General features: G+C 42.4%; 1 protein-coding gene across 3 annotated transcripts in view; it reads right to left on the reverse strand.

Annotated features, from left to right (window-relative positions):
* Positions 1 to 221: 221 nt before the first annotated feature.
* Positions 222 to 22170, reverse strand: part of GATA6 (GATA binding protein 6) — a 33116-nt gene continuing 11167 nt past the window's right edge. For all 3 annotated transcript variants that reach the window (XM_007974473.3, XM_037982451.2, XM_037982450.2), the window contains exons 4-7: positions 21125 to 21250; positions 19857 to 19944; positions 19658 to 19761; positions 222 to 1564 (exon numbers count right to left, since the gene is read on the reverse strand). In XM_007974473.3, the coding sequence (XP_007972664.2) occupies positions 1397 to 1564; positions 19658 to 19761; positions 19857 to 19944; positions 21125 to 21250 (486 nt within the window). In that variant the 3' untranslated portion in view covers positions 222 to 1396. The remainder of the gene's footprint in view (positions 1565 to 19657; positions 19762 to 19856; positions 19945 to 21124; positions 21251 to 22170) is intronic.

Genomic DNA, 22170 nt, shown 5'->3' on the forward strand with positions numbered 1-22170 from the left:
TATAAAAACTGTCCCCAATGCACATGGAGAGTGGTAACTAACCCCATGTGTCAACTTCAAATAAGCCAAGGTATAAAAGGTATAAAACAGCTCCAAAGGACTATGCTTTGAAAGGAAGGCCTTAAAGCATTTTGCAAACTTCACATGCACTTGTTTTATATGAGTATCTATAGCCACATACAGCATAAAAAGAAAGCTTTGAAAAGGGAAGGAACTCACTGTACAGAAGACAAAACAATACCCTTTTTATTTTTAAAACTCTGGTGAAATAGGTTTCCATAGGACATCCCATTCAAAAAAAATTAATGTAAACCAACCTGCCTGTGGGTTAGTCACACTATACAGATTTCATCAGAGTGTTTACAGATACCTAGAGTATTTACAAATTCTATCCGTTAGGTAGTAAAGTGTTGTTGCAATTTTTCCAGCACATATTCCACAGTAAAATAAAGGGGGTATATTGGTGTTCTTGTATAAAAATCCTTAACAAATAGAGAAAGGCAATTTTCCTGAGAGAAGATTTGTTCTTGAAATATTTTTCTTTAACAATTGGAAATATAGAAATGGGATGTAGTTGTAAAAGAAGCATAAGAATGTCTAAGTTAACATTTTTCTTTTAAATTATTTTAAGTACCATTAAGTTAAAATGTTTACATTCATTATAAAAAAATGCTGTTAAATCTTATGCAAATGATTTAACACTGATTGCTGCAACGCAAATTGCACTTTTTAAAAAAATTATTGTATACATGGAAGAAAAATATCTTGTTTGCTACCCTGTTTACAAATTCTGACTGACTTCAGATCAGCCACACAATATGAACTTTGAGAAACGTCAGTCACAGTGTATGTTAAAGTTACAATGCAGTCTTGCAAACTGAGTAATATTTTTGACAAGAGACCTCATGAACCGACTCAGCCTCCAGAGATGTGTACCAAATGGCCTCAAGTGATCTTCTCCACGAACGCACGTGAAATCTGGATGTGGAAAAGGTATGAAGAAATTCTGGAACAACCAAAATTGATCAGAAGAAGCACATGATTTTGGACAAAATGCAAAATCTTTTTTAAAAAATCTCTCTCAATATTCCTTAGCAGGCAAGGCCCAGGTCCTAGTCCTGGTTTCTGGAAGCGGAGCAGGGTCCGCCCCGGAGGCGGGCTGGCTGGAGTGGCCCTGGCCAGAGAGGGAGGCAACGCGCCCAGTTGCACCGGCCCTTCCCTTCCATCTTCTCTCACTCTTCAGCAAGCCTCTTGGGGAAAACATCTCTTTCAAAATAAAGGCACGAGAATCACGTTCTGTCAGCGCAGTCGCCACTGTCTGGACTGCTGCACAAAAGCAGACACGAGTGGAGTGAGGCCCGCGGCGGAGCCCTCCCTGCCTCTTGGCGGCATGGGCTCAGGCCAGGGCCAGGGCGCACCAGGAATCCTGTCGCACCGAGGACGTGACTTCGGCCGGCGAGGCCAGACTGACGCCTATGTAGAGCCCATCTTGACCCGAATACTTGAGCTCGCTGTTCTCGGGATTGGTGCTCTCTCCCGCGCCAGTCATCACCGGGGCACCCGCCTGGCAGAAGAGGGGGACAGAGAGGAGACGAGAAGGGGAGAGGCGGTTACCATCCTGCTGGTTAAACACATGAGAACTAATGAACGGGTCAGTGCAGCCAGGGCCAGAGCTGCTCCTGGGCGGACCCAGGGCAGGAAGTGAGGTCGGCATTACTATCCCCTGCCCCCAGCAAGTGGGGGCTTTTCCCTGCATTGCACGCGGTGCCACCGACCTGACCCTGGCCACTCAAGCCTTGGAAACTTTAGAACTCAGGGCAGGAGCCACTGGCAAGATGCAGAGTTGGACAAAAGGAAGGGGAACTGAAGGAATCCTATTTGTCAAAAGTGCCAAGTTCTAAGATCTCTGACGGTGAAACAAACCTCACTGTGTGGGTAAACAGGCATTAATGATGCACGCACAACCTAATCGTTTCCAAAGAGAAACGTGCACACGTGCACACATACATATACACACACACACACACACAGCTCTAACAAGGCTTATCCAGTGATGGCAAAGTCTTTTAGACTTTTTAGAAAAGCTACACAGTTCAACATTCCCTGATAAGTGAAATTTTTTAGCACTGACTTCATGGAAAATAAGCCCGTGCATATACAGGTTTTAAAATCTACCTCATTTACCTTAATTCTTTACAAGAACAGTCCATCTCTGAAGCAGACCACATTATAAAGAAAATGCTAACATCCTCTATCTGCCATGCATGATCATGGCAATGATTTCTTTTTTTTTTGAAACACAGAGTCTCACTGTCTCCCAGGCTGGAGTGCAGTGGCACGATCTCAGCTCAGTGCAACCTCCATCTCCTGGGTTCAAGTGATTCTCCTGCCTCAGCCTCCCAAGTAGCTGGGATTACAGGCATGCACCACCACACCTGGCTAGTTTTTGCATTTTCAGTAGAGACGGGGTTTCACCATGTTGGCCAGGCTGGTCTCAAACTCCTGACTTCAGGTGATCTGCCTGCCTCAGCCTCCCAGGGTACTGGGATTACAGGCATGAGCCACTGTGCCCGGCCACAATGATTTCTTGAAGCACAAGTTCACCTTTCCCCTCTTCCATCCATTCCTCCCATTCACATGAGAAAGGCCAAATAGGAAACATCATATAATTTAGTAGAATCAAACCAAAATAACTAAAATCTGTTTAGACAACAGTTTGAATAAACTTGCTTTTGAGAAGCTTTTTGAAAAATCTCACCATAATCATGTACTTTTTTAAATCACCTTTTTCCTTCTAAAAGTTCAGGAGCTCTTATTCCTTCCAAGCTTTCAGGGTTCCATTCTATAAATTACCAGATACTTGTTATTTGACAGAGGTAGGACATTGTGTACTTTTCAAAGAATTTCTTTTTTACATACATAATCCCATTAAATCCTTAAAACAGCCATTTCTCTGGCAGTAGACACAGGCAGAACAGAAAGGAAGTATGCTGAGCCTCTGCGGCCTGCAAGTGAATGAGGTTCAACTCTACTCGTTTTTCCAACAAGATCTGGTTTGCTCTCAACCCTCACCATAAGCGCATGAGACTGGGAGGAGGCAGGACTTCAGGGAGCAAGCCCTCTGAGTCTAAACACCCAAACTTCCTTCCTCCCAACCAGACAGACCAAACCCAACCCCTCCACAGGTAACCACTCCTTCCCTTTCCCAGCAGAAAGGAGGTTTTATGAAAATCCAGCAACAACACTGGCCCCACACCCAAACTTCTGTTTACATAACGCCAGTGTAAAGACTTAAACTGAGGGTTTTAGGTGCATTAAAAAGCAAATTTCACAAAATCAGTGAGATGTCTAAAGCTTCAGATGGATTCTTGTGGCAATTCTGAAAGAGCTAAAATAATCCTGTCCAACGAACTGAATGCCATGAACGTGGTTATACTTATAAACACAGTGATTAACTTTAGCCCTTAATTCCAGACTCTACGAGAAGCAAATCCAGTGTGGATCCAGATTTAACCCTCAAATAAATAAGCAAAAGGATGATATTCCATTACAAAAGAATTAGTTATTTAGAAAGGAACTATTAGAGTGAGCTTCCTTATAATGATATATGTCACGTCCAACTTTGCATTGATTTTCTTATTCCAAAACTGGCACATTGGCATGCATCTGACTAAATCTGACTTCACCACAACAAGTGTTATTTTCTGAAATGGATAAGGTTCCTGAACTGGCCCAGGAAATAGCCCATCTCAAATGGCAGGGAAATGCCAGGACAGCAGAGGGGTCTGTCACCACCACCACAGCCCGCAACAAGAAACATAACCAGGCTGGGCACGGTGGCTCGTGCCTTTAATCCCAACACTTTGGGAAGCCGAGGAGGGAGGATCACTTAAGCCCAGGAGTTTGAGACCAGCTTGGGCAACATAGGGAGACCCCATCTCTACAAGAAATACAAAAGTTAGCTGGGCATGTAGTCCCAGCTATTTGGGGAGCTGAGGTGGAAGAATTGCTTGAGTCCAGGTGATGGAGGCTGCAGTGAGCTATGATTGCATCACTGCACTCCAGCCTGAGGGACAGAGCAAGATCCTGTCTCTAAAAAGTAAAAATTAAAAAAAAAAGAAAAGAAAAAAAGAAATATTGGCAAAGCACCAACTGACAGCCAGACACTAGACCAGGAGCCTGAAAGATAGTCACCGCCCCAGGAGCTCCCAGGCTATGTGGGGAGCCAGGATCCGTACACATTAGAAAGTCGACTGTTGGCTGCTTATCATGAATGACAAATGAATGGCTGAGACAGGAAGGTAGCCCAGGAGTCAGAAAAGGAATAGCAGAGGGCAAGGACTCCTGGGCAAGGAACCAAAGGCAGCCTGCACAGGAGCCTGGGGAGGAGGGGAAGCAGCTTGGACTCTCAAGTCCTGTCCTGATTCAGTCCCCTGCTGAATGCCGTCCCCCCGAGCCTCCTCTGTGCCCAGGTCCTCACATTTCCCACCTCAGGGATGGCTGTGACAATTAAATGAGCCCATGTTCGTAAAAGCGAAGGCAAGGTGCCTTGCCATGTTAAACATTCCATAAAGGGAAGCTATTGTTATCGGCGAGAGAAGGATGTTCAAAATGGGAGGCAGGACGGATGAAGAGAGGCGGTCACCTGGCCTGCTCAGAAGAAAAGCCAGCTGAAAAACAGAAGGATGAAGCAAAAGAGTGAAGAGACCATGTGGGAGAGGTAACCAGAAGCCTGACATACAACTCTGTGTGCCTCAGTTTCCACACCTATAAAGTGGGATAAAAAGAGACACCGATGTCATAAGGTTATTGCAAGAATTAAATTGGCTAGGCCAGGCGCGGTGGCCCACACCTGTAATCCCAGCACTTTGGGAGGCTGAGGCAGGTGGATCACCTTGGGTCAGGAGTTTGAGACCAGCCTGACCAACGTGGTGAAACCTCATCTCTACTAATACACAAAATTAGCAGGGCAAGGTAGAGCATGCTTGTAATCCCAGCTACTCGGAAGGCTGAGGCAGGCTGCAGTGAGCCGAGATTGCGCCATTGCACTCTACCCTGGGCAACAAGAGTGAAACTCCATTTCAAAAAAAAAAAAAAAAATTAAATTGATTAATATATGTAAAGCCCTTGTAACAGTGTCTGAGAACAGTAAAGATTATGTCAGTATAAGCTACTCTTGTTATCTAATTATTATTGTTAAGGTTAAGAGGCTTAGATGTAATTTATTCTCCTCATTCTATCCTTCAGCCCAGGCATGTTACCCCATCACCAGGCAGGGGCAGAAGCAGTGGGAACATAGTCGGAGCTCAAAGAGAACCACCTCCAGAATGACCCTATTCAAACTGTCACTGACAGTTCTTCACAAAAATAAATCAAAGTGTTCTGTAGCCATTCAAAAGTCTCATGACTCCCTTTTTTACTTTTTTTTTTTTTTTTTGAGATAGAGCCTCGCTCTGTTGCCCAGGCTGGAGTGCGCTGGGTGCGATCTCAGCTCACTGCAACCTCCGCCTCCTGGGCTGAAGAGATCCTCCCATCTCAGCCTCTCGAATAACTGGGACCACAGACATGTACCACCATGCCCAGCTAATTTTTGTATTTTTTGTAGAGATGGGGTTTCACCATGTTACCCGGGCTATTCTCAAACTCCTGAGCTCAAGGGATCCACCTGCCTTGGTCCCCCAAAGTGCTAGGATTACAGGCATGAGCTACCACACCTGGTCACTCATTGACTCTTTTTCAACAAGCCACATTAAAGAAACGTGAACACCCTGAATGTTATTCTTACACCTGAGTAACAATCCCAAAAGCAACTGGCCAAAATAACCTGTCTTTTTTTCAGACAAAATGTTAAGCTAAACCTCAAATTCCACGAGTGATGCACTCCTAAAAATGAATCTGCTCATTTGCAATTAAAAGCAATAGCTGAGCCTGTCAGAAGAAAAATGGGGCAACTACTTGTGCCCAATGCTTGGTAGCCTTATTTTATGTGTAGATATAATAATATTTAAACATGAAATACTGCGAAGAAAAGCTGATGTTACATGGTAACACCAGTTCCCTCACTCATGGCTGGCAGGGCTACATTCCGGTACATGCACCTTACAGAAGGCAGTTAGCTGTAGTGTCAAGAGCCATCCAGAAGTTTAGACCCTACTTCGCCCTGTAATTTCACTTCTGGAAATGTATTATAAGGAAATAATTCAAAAGAAGGGAAAGGTTCCGCAAAGGAAGCCAACCGTCGCAAGGTTACTTCTAATAGTAGAAACCATAGAAACAATCTAATGTCTAATAACATGGGAACGGTTTAGAAAAGCAGGGCACATCCGCTCAATGAACTATTATGCAATTATTAAAAATAATAAGATCATGGAGCAAAATGGAAAAAAATCCTGTAACACCATGTTAAGCAAAAAACAGCAAGATATTAATGACACGTCATAACTGCAATTTATCCATGCACATGTGTAAGTATTACAAAGGTCCCCTGGGAGGAGGGGACAAACAGGGGACTAGCTGAGAGGGCCAAGTCTATTAGGCATCTATAACTTTCTTTAAATATCTTTCTTTGAATACTTAAATTGAATTGCATAGTACATCTATTTAGGTTGGTGTCAAAGTAATTGCAGTTTTTGGCATTGAAAGTAATGACAAAACCCACAACTACTTTTGCACCAACCTAGTAACTTTGGGGATGAATAGAAGACATGAGTACCAGAAAACACAAGGCACTTGAGGGACAAGCCAACCTTGATGGGATCAGAAAGTGGCTTGAAAAATAGGAGGGAACCAGAGTCGGGGCACTAACAGAAGGGCGGGTTAGAAGGGCTCCCATCCACCCCTGAAATCATCTCCCTGCCATGTGGCATAGGACAGGGCCTGGCCAACCGCACACATGTGAAACACACAGTTCCATACAAGTTAAAACACCCAACACGTTGACTCCATGCATCAGTGTAACTTCAGCTCTCAAAACCAATATTCTCTCACTCTCACCCAGGCTGGAGTGCAGTGGTGGGATCTCGGCTCACTACAACCTCCGCCTCCCGAGTTCAAGTGATCCTCCTGCCTCAGTCTCCAGAGCAGCTGGGATTACAAGCGCCCACCACTACACCAGGCTGATTTTTGTATTTTTAGTAGACTTGGGGTTTCACCATGTTGGCCAGGCTGGTCTCAAACTCCTGACCTCAAGTGATCCGCCTGCCTCGGCCTCCCAAAGTACTGGGATTACAGGCATAAAGCCACCGTGCCTGGCCTCAAAACCAATATTCTAAAAGCAGAACGCATTCAGAGTTGGCACAACGACTCTTTTTTTTTTTTTTTTTTTTTAATTTTTATTTTTTTGAGACGGAGTCTCGCTCTGTCGCCCAGGCTGGAGTGCAGTGGCGCAATCTCGGCTCACTGCAAGCTCCGCCTCCCGGGTTCACGCCATTCTCCTACCTCAGCCTCCCGAGTAGCTGGGACTACAGGCGCCCGCCACTGCGCCCGGCTAATTTTTTTCTATTTTTTAGTAGAGACGGGGTTTCACCATGGTCTCGATCTCCTGACCTTGTGATCCACCCGCCTCGACTCTTAAGAAGCGTGGCTTGTCCGTTATTGTTCATCTTTCAAGTCCCTTTCCCTCACTAATGATAGTCAAGAGCTGCCTACTGAGAATCAGTACAATGTGTGTGTATGTGGGCCGGTTGGGGGGGCGCGGGTGGAAATCAGAGAAAAATGTAATATGATCCTGGACCTAATACACACACACACAAACACACATATAAATTTCAATTGGTTAATATATTTTCCCACAAATAATTCAACCCTTCAAAGGACTTTAGTTCAGACTGCAGACATCGCAACCCAGCAAAAGCAGGCACTTCACTAACCTAGACCAACCTAAACAAACGTTCCTGAACAAAAGGGAGGGAGAGCTCCGGAATGCCCACAGCTCAACCATCCTCCCTCCTTTCAGCAGGCAGCACAGGCCAGGCGGAGGTCCCTGCTCTCTCCCTGATCAAAGTGCAAGGAGGGTGGAGCAGAAATCGGCTCTGTGTTTCCATTCAAGGCTTATCTGCCCTCCACCCTCCCACAGACAACTGAAAATGGAGGTACTTCCTGTTGAAAGAATGTGTTATCAGGGCCAGACCCAGCCTAGGCTTACCACTGAAAGCTGGCCGGGTTAGGTGGGAGACAGGCAGAGCAGCTGGGCTGGAAAACTCTCTCCAAAAGGAATAAATGACTTCAGGGAGAGTTTGGGCTGCTACAGATTGGGACATGGAAAATATCTGCTAGCCTGAGAAGCAGCCACATTTCATCTTTAGATCACCTGGAATTTTTTTTTTTTTTTTTTTTTTTTTTTTTTCCTGTGAGGAGCCTTCACTCAATTTTGGACACATATCTGAAAAGTCAAAGATTTCTGATTGGATCAACTCATGGAGACAAATGCCCAGCAGTGTCTCTCTTTGCTGTCCTTCATTTCGCACATCCCATAATGGGGAGGGCGAGAGACAGCTTCTGATAGGAAGGCAACACAGCCCAGAAAAGGAAACCCTAAAAGGGCGTAGCCTTTTCCAGAGAAAAACATGGGTTCTTTGGCTTGTGGATTACATGCATAAATTTCCTTTGAGGAAGAAAACCAGAGAGGAGTGTATCGGGCATGCTCTATCTTCCTTGCTGGAATCTCTCTTCTTGCAGTCTCGGTCTGAAGAAAGAAAACACGGCGCCCCAGGCAGGCTGAAGGACGACCGTGTGATCCTTCCCAGAGCAGACGACTTTGATGGTGATCACACTGCCTCCTTCACTGCAAGGCAGACTGTCGGCTCCCCCAGCCTCTGATCCGTCCTTCCTACACATCTCAGTGAGATTGTGCTTTCGGCTTATTCTTGTGTGAGGGGAAGCCAGCCGTCCCTCACTGCCAAAGCTCTTCTCTGCTTTTGTAACCTCTAGGTTAGACTCCTGTGGTGCTTTATAGCTGCCTTCCTCAAAAGAGGAATTAAAAACTTTGTATAAATTCCAACAAAGGGGAAATGCTTTCCTGCAAATCGTAACTTCCACTATATAAACTACGATCATTTCAGTTTGTCTGGATGTAACAAAGGACCAGACACAAAGTGACTCATAATAGTTTAGAAGGTGACACATGAAAGACGCATGAACACACAGATTCTGTGTCCACCAGGACATGTGAAAACCAATCACAATGAAACTCTCGAATTCTTAACAACTTAATAAAACAAAAAAACACAGACAACTTCTCTCTAGAGGGAGAGTCACCGTCACCTCAGCTGATGACCTAACTATTCAGCAGAACAGTTTTGTATTTTTTTTTTAATTCAACAAACAAATTCCTTACTGGAAATTTCACCAGCTGCTCCCCGACTCTGACCCAACCCCTAACCCTCTAGCCCCTTCTAGGCCTGAGTAGGCAAGGATATAGCCACACCAAGGGATACTGCCCTTTTCAAGAAGAGGAAAGCAATTCTACGCACATAATTTATTCTGGACAAAAGAGCAAATTGTTTTATGTATCTGTGCACACTCAACAGCAAGCATGTTGTGGTGAAGAAAGGCACCAGTGAAACTTTGTAAGTACTCTGGGATTATCACCAAAACACTGATGTACAAATAGAAATTGCAAGGGAGAGGGTTTGTCCCACAACTTGAAGTCAATGAGCACCCTAAAGAAAAAGCTTATCTTCTAAATGAATCAGAATGAATCACACTACTAATCTTCAAATTAAGTGGGACAGAATCCTGAGGCAAGATTTAAAACCTGGTGAATTATGATCTTAATTTTTATAACAAAACTCACTTTTCAGGAGATGGATGAGCATCTTAATCTCTCCATCTTAATTACAGAAAACCTACCAAGAAGCATTTACAATGCACTTAAACCACAGAAAGCATTAGGAAAGTACTAAGTATCAGAAGGAATAAAAAATTTGCTCTCAGAGAAATACAAATCTCTAAAATGTGTTTACTTTCTTAACACCATAACTCTACACCTCTAAATTTCCCCATTAAGAAAGTGAGGATCTTATTCTAATATCTTGGGATGAAAAAAAAAAAAAAAATGCCATGCAAATAAAGCTGATCACTATTAACTTCCAAGACCCGTATTTAAGTAGTGCTATTCTTCTTAAACTTCAAAGAGGTCTCCAGGCATCTCCCACTTACTCTACACAATACTCCTAAGGACCAGATGGTAGGAATTACTTTTCCCCTTTAGTAGAAGGAGGAAAACAGAGGATTTACAGAACCTTGGCAGCTCGCTATACTCACACAGACAGAGCTGGAACTAGCGCCTGGCTGCTGGAATCCGTTTCCTCCCAGCTGCTAATCCGTGAACCCCCAGAATAAACTTTTGACCATATTCAGGCTTCACCACGAATCAAGCAACTAAATTTAATGACAGCTTTAAATGTAAAATACTTGTGTTTAATAAAATTAAAATATGGTTCTGCAGCATGTGGCCCAGCTCTGGTGAAAACCGTGCCAGGCCAACAACCAAAACAGGCAGCACACCATCAAGTCGGATCATGATTTAAGCATCGTCAGATGTTGACTTGGAACTGTTTACTCATAAGACCCCAACAGGACATTAAAATCAATGCCTTGTTATGTACTTGTTCAAATCATTCTTAAAATATGAGGTTAATAATGTCTTTGTGCTCAGTCTCACAAATTCCGAGTACCGAGGCTTTTAAAAAGCCTGATGTGATGGGTAGCTGACTGGTGAATTGTCATACTGCCAACACCTGTCTTTGGAGATGCTTTTTTAAATTATTAAAATTTCAGAGAAAATTAACAGGTAGGTCTAAAGACGAACAGAACTAACAGATTGTACTTAATTCATATCCACTGGATCTTCATACTGCTAGTGACTCTTCTGGCAAACACCCACGAAATGCATAATAAATTACTTTTGTTCCAGTAAAGGAATTCGTTTTCTTCGAAGATTCATTTAGCAATAACCTTTCAGAGCAATCTAAGCCAGATTTCTTAAATTTGGCCATGTTTTCCCGTAACATTATTTCATGTTTTCTGACAACTTTGTATATTCTTATAGGGGTGGTGGGGAGGGGGGGAAAGAAAATTGCAAAGAATCTGTAATTTGAAAGAAAAGCTGTGTTCTGGGATGAGGCTATAAGAAATGGTGAATAACTTCTGCCCATACTTATTCTTTATCCAGTATTCTGGCTATCAGATAGTGATAATGAGTCACTTATTAAATAAACCACAATTCTGTGATAAATTATGTGGACATATGTTACAAACTATTTAAAGCTTTACTGTTTTCTAATGTACATACAAAGCCATTGGAATTGATGTAGCACACAGTGCATTTTTCAACTACTTCTTACCATCCTCCCTCTCATACACACACACACACACACATACACACACACACACAGAGGATTCAAAAAAAAAAAAAAAAAGGAAGTCTAGAAAAAGCCTTGAGATCAGAATGAAAGTATGCAAATCCACATGCTTGAACATTCCCTGCTGGGGTGACGTGTGACTTTCATGCGAAGGCCAATGTGGTCAGACAAGAACTGAGTTATTAGAAGGGGCTGTGAACGTAGAAAGAAAAGGAGCCTGGCACATAGGGAGCATGAAGATAAAACGCCAACGAAATATTTATGTTCATGGCTTGTAGCATGTGGCAAGTGGGATATTAATAACTGTGATGATTGGTCAACTCCCTGGGAGTGGTAACAGCTCTGGACTGGGAGGCAGGAGACGTCGGTTCCAGTCCCGGCTTCAACACTGGCTTGTTTTGTGACCTTAAGGAGTCACTCCGGATCTTGGTTTATAAATGAGGCAATAATAATATCTAACCACACAACTCTCTCACAGACCCTTTGGGAGATTAATGATTTTTTAACCCCTTTGCTACTCATTTAGAAACGAGTGTTTTGGACGATAGACTCTGAAAAAAAAAAATAATAGGCACTTGCCTATTAAGAAATGCTTTTACAGTGATTTCTTCATAAACATTCATTAAAGATAATTTGAACATTCTGAAAAGTTCCAAAACTTAGCATTTGCTTGTGTATGGATTTAAATCGTAGCATTAGAAGGATTTCAGTACTGCAATCTGTGTTTCTCTTAAAAGAACCTTGTTATAACCACATTAGCTATGTCAACAAAAGTTAATTTTTACTACTTTTTTTTTTAACTTAATGTTACCCAACTGCCATATTCTTACTACCACTACACATTTGTTTTCTAAGTATAACACTGATAAGAAAATTTGCATTAAGTGCCTTAAATACATTCTTGGTCAAGAGCAAAAAACTTCTCTCATACTGTTTTCCCACCTGTTTCAGTGGGAGGATATCTGATGCTGAAATTATTAATCAAAGTTAGTCAAATTTCTTTAAGAAAACATTCTTTCTTCTCTCTAAAGATTTCAAAGAAATGAACTGATATCACATATTAATCTAACACGCTGTAGTGGCAACAACATTGACCGCATCAGCCAGACCTGCGGCCAATTGCTTCTCAATTTGACACCGGACCTGGGAACTGTTCTTTACCTTCTGCATCTCACTTAGAAGGAGGAGTAAAAAATAAAATGTAGCTAAAGCACCTGGCACATAAAAGGTACCTGACAGAAACTAATTTCCTGCCTCCCTGTGTTCACTATCTTATAAGTGAGAGAGTATAGGAAAAGGAAAAACTTCCCCAGAGCAAGAGCACTATGATAAAATCGAAGACCAATCCACCACTGTTTGGCTCTCGAGTCCTCTAGAAGCTCTGTGGCATATTCAAGTTAAAAATGAAGCAGTAATTTTCTGCTCCAGCCCCAGCAGTCTCTTGCATTAGAGTTCGCCTTCATAGGTTCCTCGGAGCAACTTAACAGTATAAGCACAACACAAGTCCTTCACAAACGTTCCTTTCAGCTCTTTCACAGGAACTATAATTTTGTGACCAACCATAGTGCACAGTAAATCAAAAATAATTCCATCACTTGGAGAAAAAGACAGCAGAGTGTAAATCTGCTAATAAAGACTCCCCCTCTACTGGAAAATGCATAGTAAGCTACAGGACCTACTAAGGTGTTTTTCTATTTTCACCACGGGATGCAAATATTATATATGAAATAAAATCCATAAAAACAATTTAAAATATTTACCTGCCTAAGCTTTCTTCAGAGGCCTTATAAAGCACATCATATAATCTTAACTTGAGTCAGTCCCTAGATCACTGCTGTTGGCCACAAGCACTTATGGGTGCTTAACTCCTTCAAACGACCACACAGCTCAGGGGTGACTACAGTAGGGAAATAGGTCTAGCTAAGCACGCAGAGTCCCAGAAGCACACAGGGGACAGGAACGATGACACCTATTTACTAGCAAGAAACAGAACAAAAGAGTGGTTAAGGTACACCCAAACAGGCCCAGATGCAGCCAGCGAGGAACCTGAGTCTCTATCTCTCAGGTTATTGTCCACCTCTCTTTGTGGAAGTTGTGTATCACCAGCAATGCCCCACAAAGGTGAAGACACACATTTCCCATCCCTAACACGCCATGTCTAATATGTTTCCATTAGAAGAGGTAACCAGGCAGCCACTCCAACCACCCGGCCCCCAGAATCCCTGAAGGCAGAGAAATCCAGTGCCGGCCTAAAGAAGGTCAGCGCATAGAACCAGCTGGTCGGAGATGTTTTTCCTCCCTAATTGTGAGGAGGAAACTCTGCTTGTAAACTTGACAAGCAGGCGCATGCTACGTTTGTTTACATCAATTATCAAAATACAGAACCCTCCAGTAAGAAGGTCCTAATTGTTGGACTCAAGTGTACAGACAGAAGACACATTTGTCACCAAAGCAGGATTTAAATAAAGTCCATCACATCATTTGGGCCCTGACGTTGATTTGAAATATTTTCAACTATCTACTTTCCACCCGTTCTATCAGCCTCACTTCCTGCCTTTGGCTTCTTACACCCTACACTCCAGGCACAATGAACTAACTATTTCCCTTCAGCTCCAAAGATTCCCATGCCTTCTTCTTTCCTGGATACCTCTGTCCCAATTTTTTCCTTGTAAAAATCCTAACTAATTGTAATTTCCTCTACTCTGTGAAGCCATCTCCAACTCTAGCTATCACTCCTTTAAAGCACGTCCAAATCTGACCAGTAGTAAGATCTATGTCTATACCTGTCTCTCTCCACCCACCCCTACCACCTGCATGTTTTAAACAATTCCAGATGTGGCACTTTGTTTTACTCAAATGGAACAAGGACCAGTAAAGCAAGGGCTGGTCAGATATATTTCTCTCTCCATTTACCTTCAATACTTTATGTTTAATGATGATTTCAATATTATATGGGTAGTTTTAATATTAACTTAAATAGGGTTTACATTTTTTTTTCTTTTTATTTTAGAAATAGAAAGAGACAGGAGTCTTGCTATGTTGCGCAGGTTGATCTAACTCCTGGACTCAAGTGATCCTCCAGCCTCAGCCTCCCAAAGAACTGGGATTCCAGGCATGAACCACTGCACCTGGCCTAATTTTTTAAAACAATTATTTATAGAAACTATTTTTAGGCAGGCATAATATGTTCAGTGACTTCTCATTCTCAGACATTGTCTTATTGCTAATTTTTCTGTAGCCGCCATTTTCAGATATTATTGCTAATTTCATCTCCAAATTAATCCCTATTACAAAAGAAATTAAGAAGACAACTTTTTATCTATAAAATTTGGGGATTGAGCTATAAAGTATCCTCCAGTTTTACAAATTTTGAGTTATAAGAGAAATAGGAGGAGGAGGGCCATTTGTGGACTACTTATTAAATCTTATTGCAGAAATAGAACATTACCATGTTTCTCTCCTAAATAACAACCAAAAAAAAAAAAAAAAACTATAAAATACAATTCAGTCAATAAATGAAATTTAAGGGAAAAAAAGATTTTAATATTCTTACAATCCATAGAGAATAAAAGCCAAAGAAAATTTTTTTTTTTTTTTTTTCCCCCGAGACAGAGTTTTGCTCTTGTTGCCCAGGCTGGGGTGTGACGATGCAATCTCAGGTCACTGCAACCTGCAACTCCCAGGTTTAAGAGATTCTCTTGCTTCAGCCTCCAGAGTAGCTGGGATTACAGGCATGCGCCACTGTGCCTGGCTAATTTTGTATTTTTAGTAGTGATGGGGTTTCTCCATGTTGGTCAGGTTGATCTCAAACTCCTGACCTCAGGTGATTAACCCGCCTCGGCCTCCCAAAGTGCTGGGATTAAAGGGGTGAGCCACCGCGCCCAGCCCAAAGAAAATCTGATTATCTATTTAGATCAACTAAATATACATTTTTTGGTAAATCTGCATGGATAAGAAAATTCTTAGCCAGAAAGAAAGACTATTTTTGCCACAGAAAGAAACCATCTATCACAAATTAACATACATTTTTAATAAACAAAAATAATTTCAAAAGAAAAAAAATAGGCAATATTTTAAGCAGGGCTGCATGGCCATGAGGCCTCCTGATCTCAGACAGAAACACACGGCCCTCCCTGTGCCTGCGGCACACGCACAGCCTATATAACCAAGAGAAACTGAGTCACCCGGTGGCGAGGGCATTGACTTACTGACTCTTATCTGAAGGAATGTCTCCTTTCTGCGCAGACACAGGTCTCATGAAAGCACAGATTAACAAGTATATAAAGCTAAGACATGAGGTTTCAGAGCAGCACAAACATTTTCATGGCATTATGCCGTGCCCTAGGAATTATGCCCACACCTTCATTCCTGCTAGGGGAGGGGAGCCCTGGAGCCCCCTCTCCCAGAAGCAGACAACCACGATAGACCCCTTCCACGATACTCAGCTCCTGTGGCTCCTTTCACGCTGGCCAAGAGAGCTCAGGACGCTGGTGCCATGCTAAGGCCCTGGTGCCATCACTTAAATGGCCACATGAAAGGCAGGTCAGAACCCTGTTCCTGTCATGTCCCAGGAGTTAAAATAAGCCTGCTGGGAATGCCTACCAGTGATCTACAACTGATTTTTCAAGGGGGGATTAAAGTAAATAGCATGTTTCATATGGGCCTCTAGAACAGTTTTTTACTTCCTTGCTATAACTCACAGTCATTAAAGAAAGGCAGTGATACTGCTACTTATACCTCTAAATGGAGGGATATGTGGCCCCCAGTTCCGTCTTCTGCTGGGAGTGTGCCTGAGATCGCCCTTTGCTTTGTAGCTCCGTGGCCCCATCAAACTAGGGTCACCCTGCACTACTAATTTCTACCAGTCAGTCACAGGGAGCGCTGGAGATCCGTGGGGTGGACGCATTACCTTAGGAGGCTTAAACTCCAAGCCAGCCTCAGTGCTGTGTATGTAATACATATACTTTCCAAACACCAGATACAACCTTGCTATGTGGATCTGATATTTTCTTCACACACAGCATTTCACAAAATCCTACAGGCAATCAGTCACAAAGCCAGCTGCCTTCTAACATCACGCACTGTGACCAAAATGGGAAAATGACACACCTTTGTCAACACAGCCACCTTTTAAAAATGCTTCTACCAGCTGTTCACAGATGGCTCCTCCAGCAGACTCTTCATAGCTACTCGGCTGCCACATGGGCCATGCCATACACATGAAGGCTCAGCCCACCCAGAGAGGACATCAAAAAGTGCTAAGGGATCCACGGTCATATGCGGGCACGCCATGAAAACAACCTGGGGAAACCACTCAAGCCTACTACAGGTATTCTTACAGGGGGACAGCTTCCAAAGGCAGCCAGCAGACGAGTAGCTGTTTCCCCACAATGGCCACAGCAGGTAGAGGCTTTTGGAGACATCCATGAAATAAAACCCTGCAAGCCCAGGCACCAGCCGTGTGCTCGGAACAAGGCCAGGAGTCAGTCCCTGGGGAACTGGGGAGGTCTGTAGGCAGGCCGGCAACCCTACCCCCTGCCCAGGTAATTGCAATCAGACAGCGTTTCTGCAGCCCAGCCCAGAGGCTGGAGAGATGCCCCCTGGCTGCAGCTCACACCAGCCACTCCCAGCTTCTCAGTCCCCACGGTGGCTGCCTAGGCTACGGAAGGGATGGAAGCTTGCAGCTGAAGACCTGGTATGAAACTAGTACACTCAAACTCCATCGTTAACATCCTTGTTGCTTTGCCTCCTCCCTGGTGGGGAACTGATCTTTCCTCTGAAGAGCACTGACCAGCAAGCCACCTCCATTTGCTCTGCCCCTGGCAAGAGATCCTTGGACAGTAAGCCTAGGACCACAGATAGAACTCCCAAGGCCCTTCTTCTAGCCAGACCTTGGCCCTTTCCACTGCCTTTTCACTCCTTTCCCTGGAGGGCAACTGATAGGACTTGCTAATAGCCAATTTGGAAATTTTACATCACAAAATCACAAGACTCCACCCACAATGGTTCCAAGTCCCCAAGCCCACTTTGGGTATATATCGACTTCAGTGCAATTTATCATTCAAATTAGTCTTTTTGCCACATTTAAGCTGGACTGTACCACCAACAAAAGTGACTTGGAGCTGGCAGCAGTCCTCATTTCAGTTAGGAGAGAGGCAGCTCCCTCCCTGCTTTAGAAAACCAAATTGTTTTGCCTCTAGCTACACAATTGCTCCTGAGGACTAGGGCATAATAAAGGATATTTTTAGGCCAGGCATGGTGGCTCACGCCTGTAATCCTAGCACTTTGGGACACCTAGGTAGGTAGATCACTTGAGGTCAGGAGTTCGAGACTACCCTGGCCAACATCCCATCTCTACTAACAATACAAAAAAAAAAAAAAAAAAAAAAAAATTGGCCGGGCGCGGTGGCTCACGCCTGTAATCCCAGCACTTTGAGGCCGAGGCGCGTAGATCACGAGGTCAGGAGATCGAGACCATCTCGGCTAACACGGTGAAACTCCGTTTCTACTAAAAATACAAAAAGATTAGCTGGGCGAGGTGGCGGGTGCCTGTAGTCCCAGCTACTCGGGAGGCTGAGGCAGGAGAATGGCGTGAACCCGGGAGGCGGAGCTTGCAGTGAGCTGAGATCCGGCCACTGTACTCCAGCCTGGGCGACAGAGCGGAGACTCCGTCTCAAAAAAAAAATTAGCTGGGTGAGGTAGTGTACGCCTATAATCGTAACTTCTCGGGAGGCTGAGGTGGGAGGATTGCTTGAATCCAGGAGGTGGAGGTTGCAGTGAGCTGAGACTGCACCACTGCACACTCCAGCCTGGGTGACAGCAAGACTCAGCCTCAAAAAAAAGAAAAAAAAAGTTTTTAAATAATCTTTTCATTTCTCAAGAAACATGTTCTATTTACCACTTTCAATCCTCAGTTACATCTAACCTGCCTGTAAAACACAACGCCGTGGCAGGGAGTCCACCTTTATAAAGCCTAAAAACATGCTTTACCATAAGTCTGCAACAAAAAACAACTAAAAGGTTTCTTCCCTTGTGAAACTCTGAAAAGATGTTTTGTTTCATTACAGAAAAAGCTCAAAAGAATTTGGGTCGCAGGACAAAGAAAAATATCAAATATAATTTTAAGCACGGTTTAAACATTCTGTTCTAAATATTTAATTTTTGTTTGTTAAAGCCAGTAAAAATACTGGTGGAAAGAAACCAGGGCTGTGGTTCCCAAATACCTCCGGGGCAGTAGTTCCAATTTCACCTGGGGCACTTGTTCAAAAACAGATATCCAAGCCCCACACCCAGAGACTCTGACTTGGAAAATCCAGGGTGGGGCCCAGGAATCTCTAGTATTTTAAAGTACCCCAAATAATTTCAGGATAAAACTAAATGTAGAAAACAATTACTAAGTAAATAGGCATTTAAATGCTGGTGTTTAGTCCTAATCTAGTCTCTGTATAGTCCCAAGGGTCATAAGGGTACATTTTAGAGTCCTGCTTACCGGAGGCCCTGCCTTGGAGCTCACTGAGGTCTGAGGGAAGGCCCAGTATTTTTTCAAAGTGCATTCCAGGTAATTTGGGAAACATTAGGGTGGGAAAATGCTCTTTACTTGAGGCAAACTGAGTTTTGGTCACAGCTTTACAAAAAGCTAAGTCTGTGATCCTCATAGAGACCCAGGCATCTCCTGTCCGCAGTGGCACAAATCACTCCTAGGTTTTGTCGTAGCTGAAATAAACCCCGGTACAATTAAGGTGCATTAGAGGAAGGCAAGCTCTCCCAGCAAGAACACAATTGGGCAAAGGAAATCAGTGAATACAGCAGCACATAACGCTTTATGATGAGCTTTGCTTTGGGTGGATGATAAAAAAAGGCTGGAATCGATACAATAAACAAAAGCTACTTAAATGTTACAGGCACTGTGATCGATGGCACCACTGACCTCATAGTTCTTCTGATCTACATTAGAAATACATAAATATATACATATAATATATATAGCAACTCTGATAAAAACCTGGAAATAAAACAATTTAAAACTCTTTAAACCAAAACTTCTTGCTTTTACTTAGGTTAATTTAGCCATAAAGAAAATGATACAGATCTTAATTAAGAGGTTTGTAAAGTACTTAAGTTTGTCATTTTGTTGACATTTAAATGTAATTTCCTCTGAAAACTATTCTTAGGTATCAACTAACTAAACTGAACTGTTGCTTTAGATTATTGTACTACCAGATAAGATAAAATTTGAGATAATTTACTAGAGAGCAACCCAGTCATTTAGGAGTCTCTGCTGTTTTAACACTTACCCCTGAGGCTGTAGGTTGTGTTGTGGGGGAAGTATTTTTGCTGCAATCATCTGAGTTAGAAGAGGTGGAAGTTGGAGTCATGGGAATGGAATTATTGCTATTACCTGCAACAGTCAAAATTAACCTTATAAATACACATATGCTCTGCTGTTAAGGTTGGCAAATACTTTACAGTCAAATGTCATTTTAGTATATTTACCAGAGCAAGTCTTTGATTTATTTATGTTCTTAGGTTTTCGTTTCCTGGTTTGAATTCCCTCTTTCTTCATAGCAAGTGGTCTGGGCACCTAAAAAAGTTTCACATAGGCCATAAATTTAATAATATATTGAAGAAAAATCAAAGATCCAACATTGGTACTAAAAGCCCTCATTTAAAAGAATTTGGCAGCCGGGCGCAGTGGCTCATGCCTGTAATCCCAGCACTTTCAGAGGCTGAAGCAAGCGGATCACCTGAGGTCAGGAGTTCAAAACTAGCCTGGCCAACATGGCGAAACCCTGTCTCTACTAAATATACAAAAATTAGCCAGGCATGGTGGCAGGCACCTGTAATCCCAGCTACTTGGGAGGCTGAGGCAGGAGAATCACTTGAACCCAGAAGGTGGAGGTTGCAGTAAGCCGAGATAGCATCACTGCACTCCAGCCTGGGCAACAGGAGTTAGACTCCATCTCAGAACAAGAAAAAGAAACAAGAAAAAAAAAGAACTTAGCATAAATTTCAATCCAATTTTTATACACACTCAAGAGATCCCAAGTGCACAAAGACTACACTTTCCTCATCAAATGCAGAGATTCCTGCAGAAAGAATGAGATGATTTGTCAAGGAGAATTTAATTCCTTCAACTTAATGTTTATTGTTTGAAATGAGTAGCTATTCAATGAATAAGAATTATTTCAAAGAGATCATGTATTTCCTTCCTCCTACAGATGCAAGGTTACTTTTCTATTTTTTAAGATTGAGGTGTTTATAATGCTTTGTGCAATCCTTTAAAATGAACTATGAAATATTTCAAACTGTAACTATTAAATGCATTATTCCTTTGCATAAATGTCTGATTACATTCAAAATTTTTAAGAGATACAGACCAGTGATTGTGCATTTGATTGATTTCCTTAATTGTGCAGTTTTAAAAATGGTTACTACCATATTATCCATTCTAAAATACGCATTTTTCACATTTTTGCATTTTGAAAACTCGAATGTGTCTTAAATGAACGTTTGCAATAGTTCAATTGGTGGCATTTTTTGTCTCCTACTTGTGCATAAGATAATATTTCATATTATAATTAAAATCACCTTCGATTCAATAAATATATTCAGTATGTACACTGAATATATTAAACACATTCAGTAATAAATCATATGCATTCAAATTTTTCACTTGAGTATCTTTCATTTGCTGATTTTTTGTAACTGAAATCACATACAAACCAGACACTAAATATAAGTGAGCAGAATGCATGGCATACCCCATGGAGTTTCATGTAGAGTCCACAAGCATTGCACACGGGTTCACCCTCGGCATTTCTGCGCCATAAGGTGGTAGTTGTGGTGTGACAGTTGGCACATGACAATCCAAGCCGCCGTGATGAAGGCTAGAAACAGTACAAGAACGTAAGTGGAAAAACATAAGTGACATATATATACACACATATATATATATGCTACATACATACATAAAGGTATTTTGTCCCTGTCATCAATAAGCATGTATCTGTTTTATTATAAATGAAATGGTCCTTAAGAAAAAAAATTGCAGTGTACTTAGACTGACTTTTCTGGACCAAGAAATCTGAGGTCTGCATAGTGTGCTAGACCCTATAGATTTGATTTACTCCTCCAGCTACCCTGTCTCTATGGATTCAAGAATACCAGGGAGCAGTCATATAGTTGGCCAACAACTTCATGCAAAGCTTTTACTAGCGTCCTAACAAGGAGAGTTTCACCCACGGTTTCTTCTCCAATTTAGAGTTTCCCAGATACTACTGGTATCTTTTTTAGGGGAATTAAAAGATTTTCTAAAAGTTGGCCAAATAAGAGTTATATTCAAAACACACCGGAAGTAACAACACAGGTAGACATCAACATGAGAGTGCCCCACCTCCCCCCCAGCACACCCCCTACCGTGGACAGCAGTTGGCCGTGCACTATCACAGGTCTGAGATTTAAGTCATGAAATGCAATCACAAGCCACTTGCCAATGTGCTAAATGGCTCTGGGCAGTCTCCACTTCCCCTGAAAACTGGAGATCATCAGGTCTGTTTCTCAGATATAGGTAAAGGAGTAAACCAGAAACTTTGAAAGGGCCTTTGAAAGTAGATTAATGGAAACTTTAAAAGTACATTAATGGAAATGGATTTCAGAAGAGGGGTAAATGTTTTGTAAAAAAAAAGAAATACATTTGAGCACATTCCGTAATTACCATCATGATTGCCTGCTGCCCGTATTTTTGTTTTATTTATTTTACAAAAGATACAAGCCAATTTTATGGCATCACCTTAATGCTGCCATTGTC

The sequence above is a fragment of the Chlorocebus sabaeus genome, chromosome 18 (genome assembly GCF_047675955.1).
Source record: "Chlorocebus sabaeus isolate Y175 chromosome 18, mChlSab1.0.hap1, whole genome shotgun sequence".
NCBI classification, from domain to species: Eukaryota; Metazoa; Chordata; class Mammalia; order Primates; family Cercopithecidae; genus Chlorocebus; species Chlorocebus sabaeus.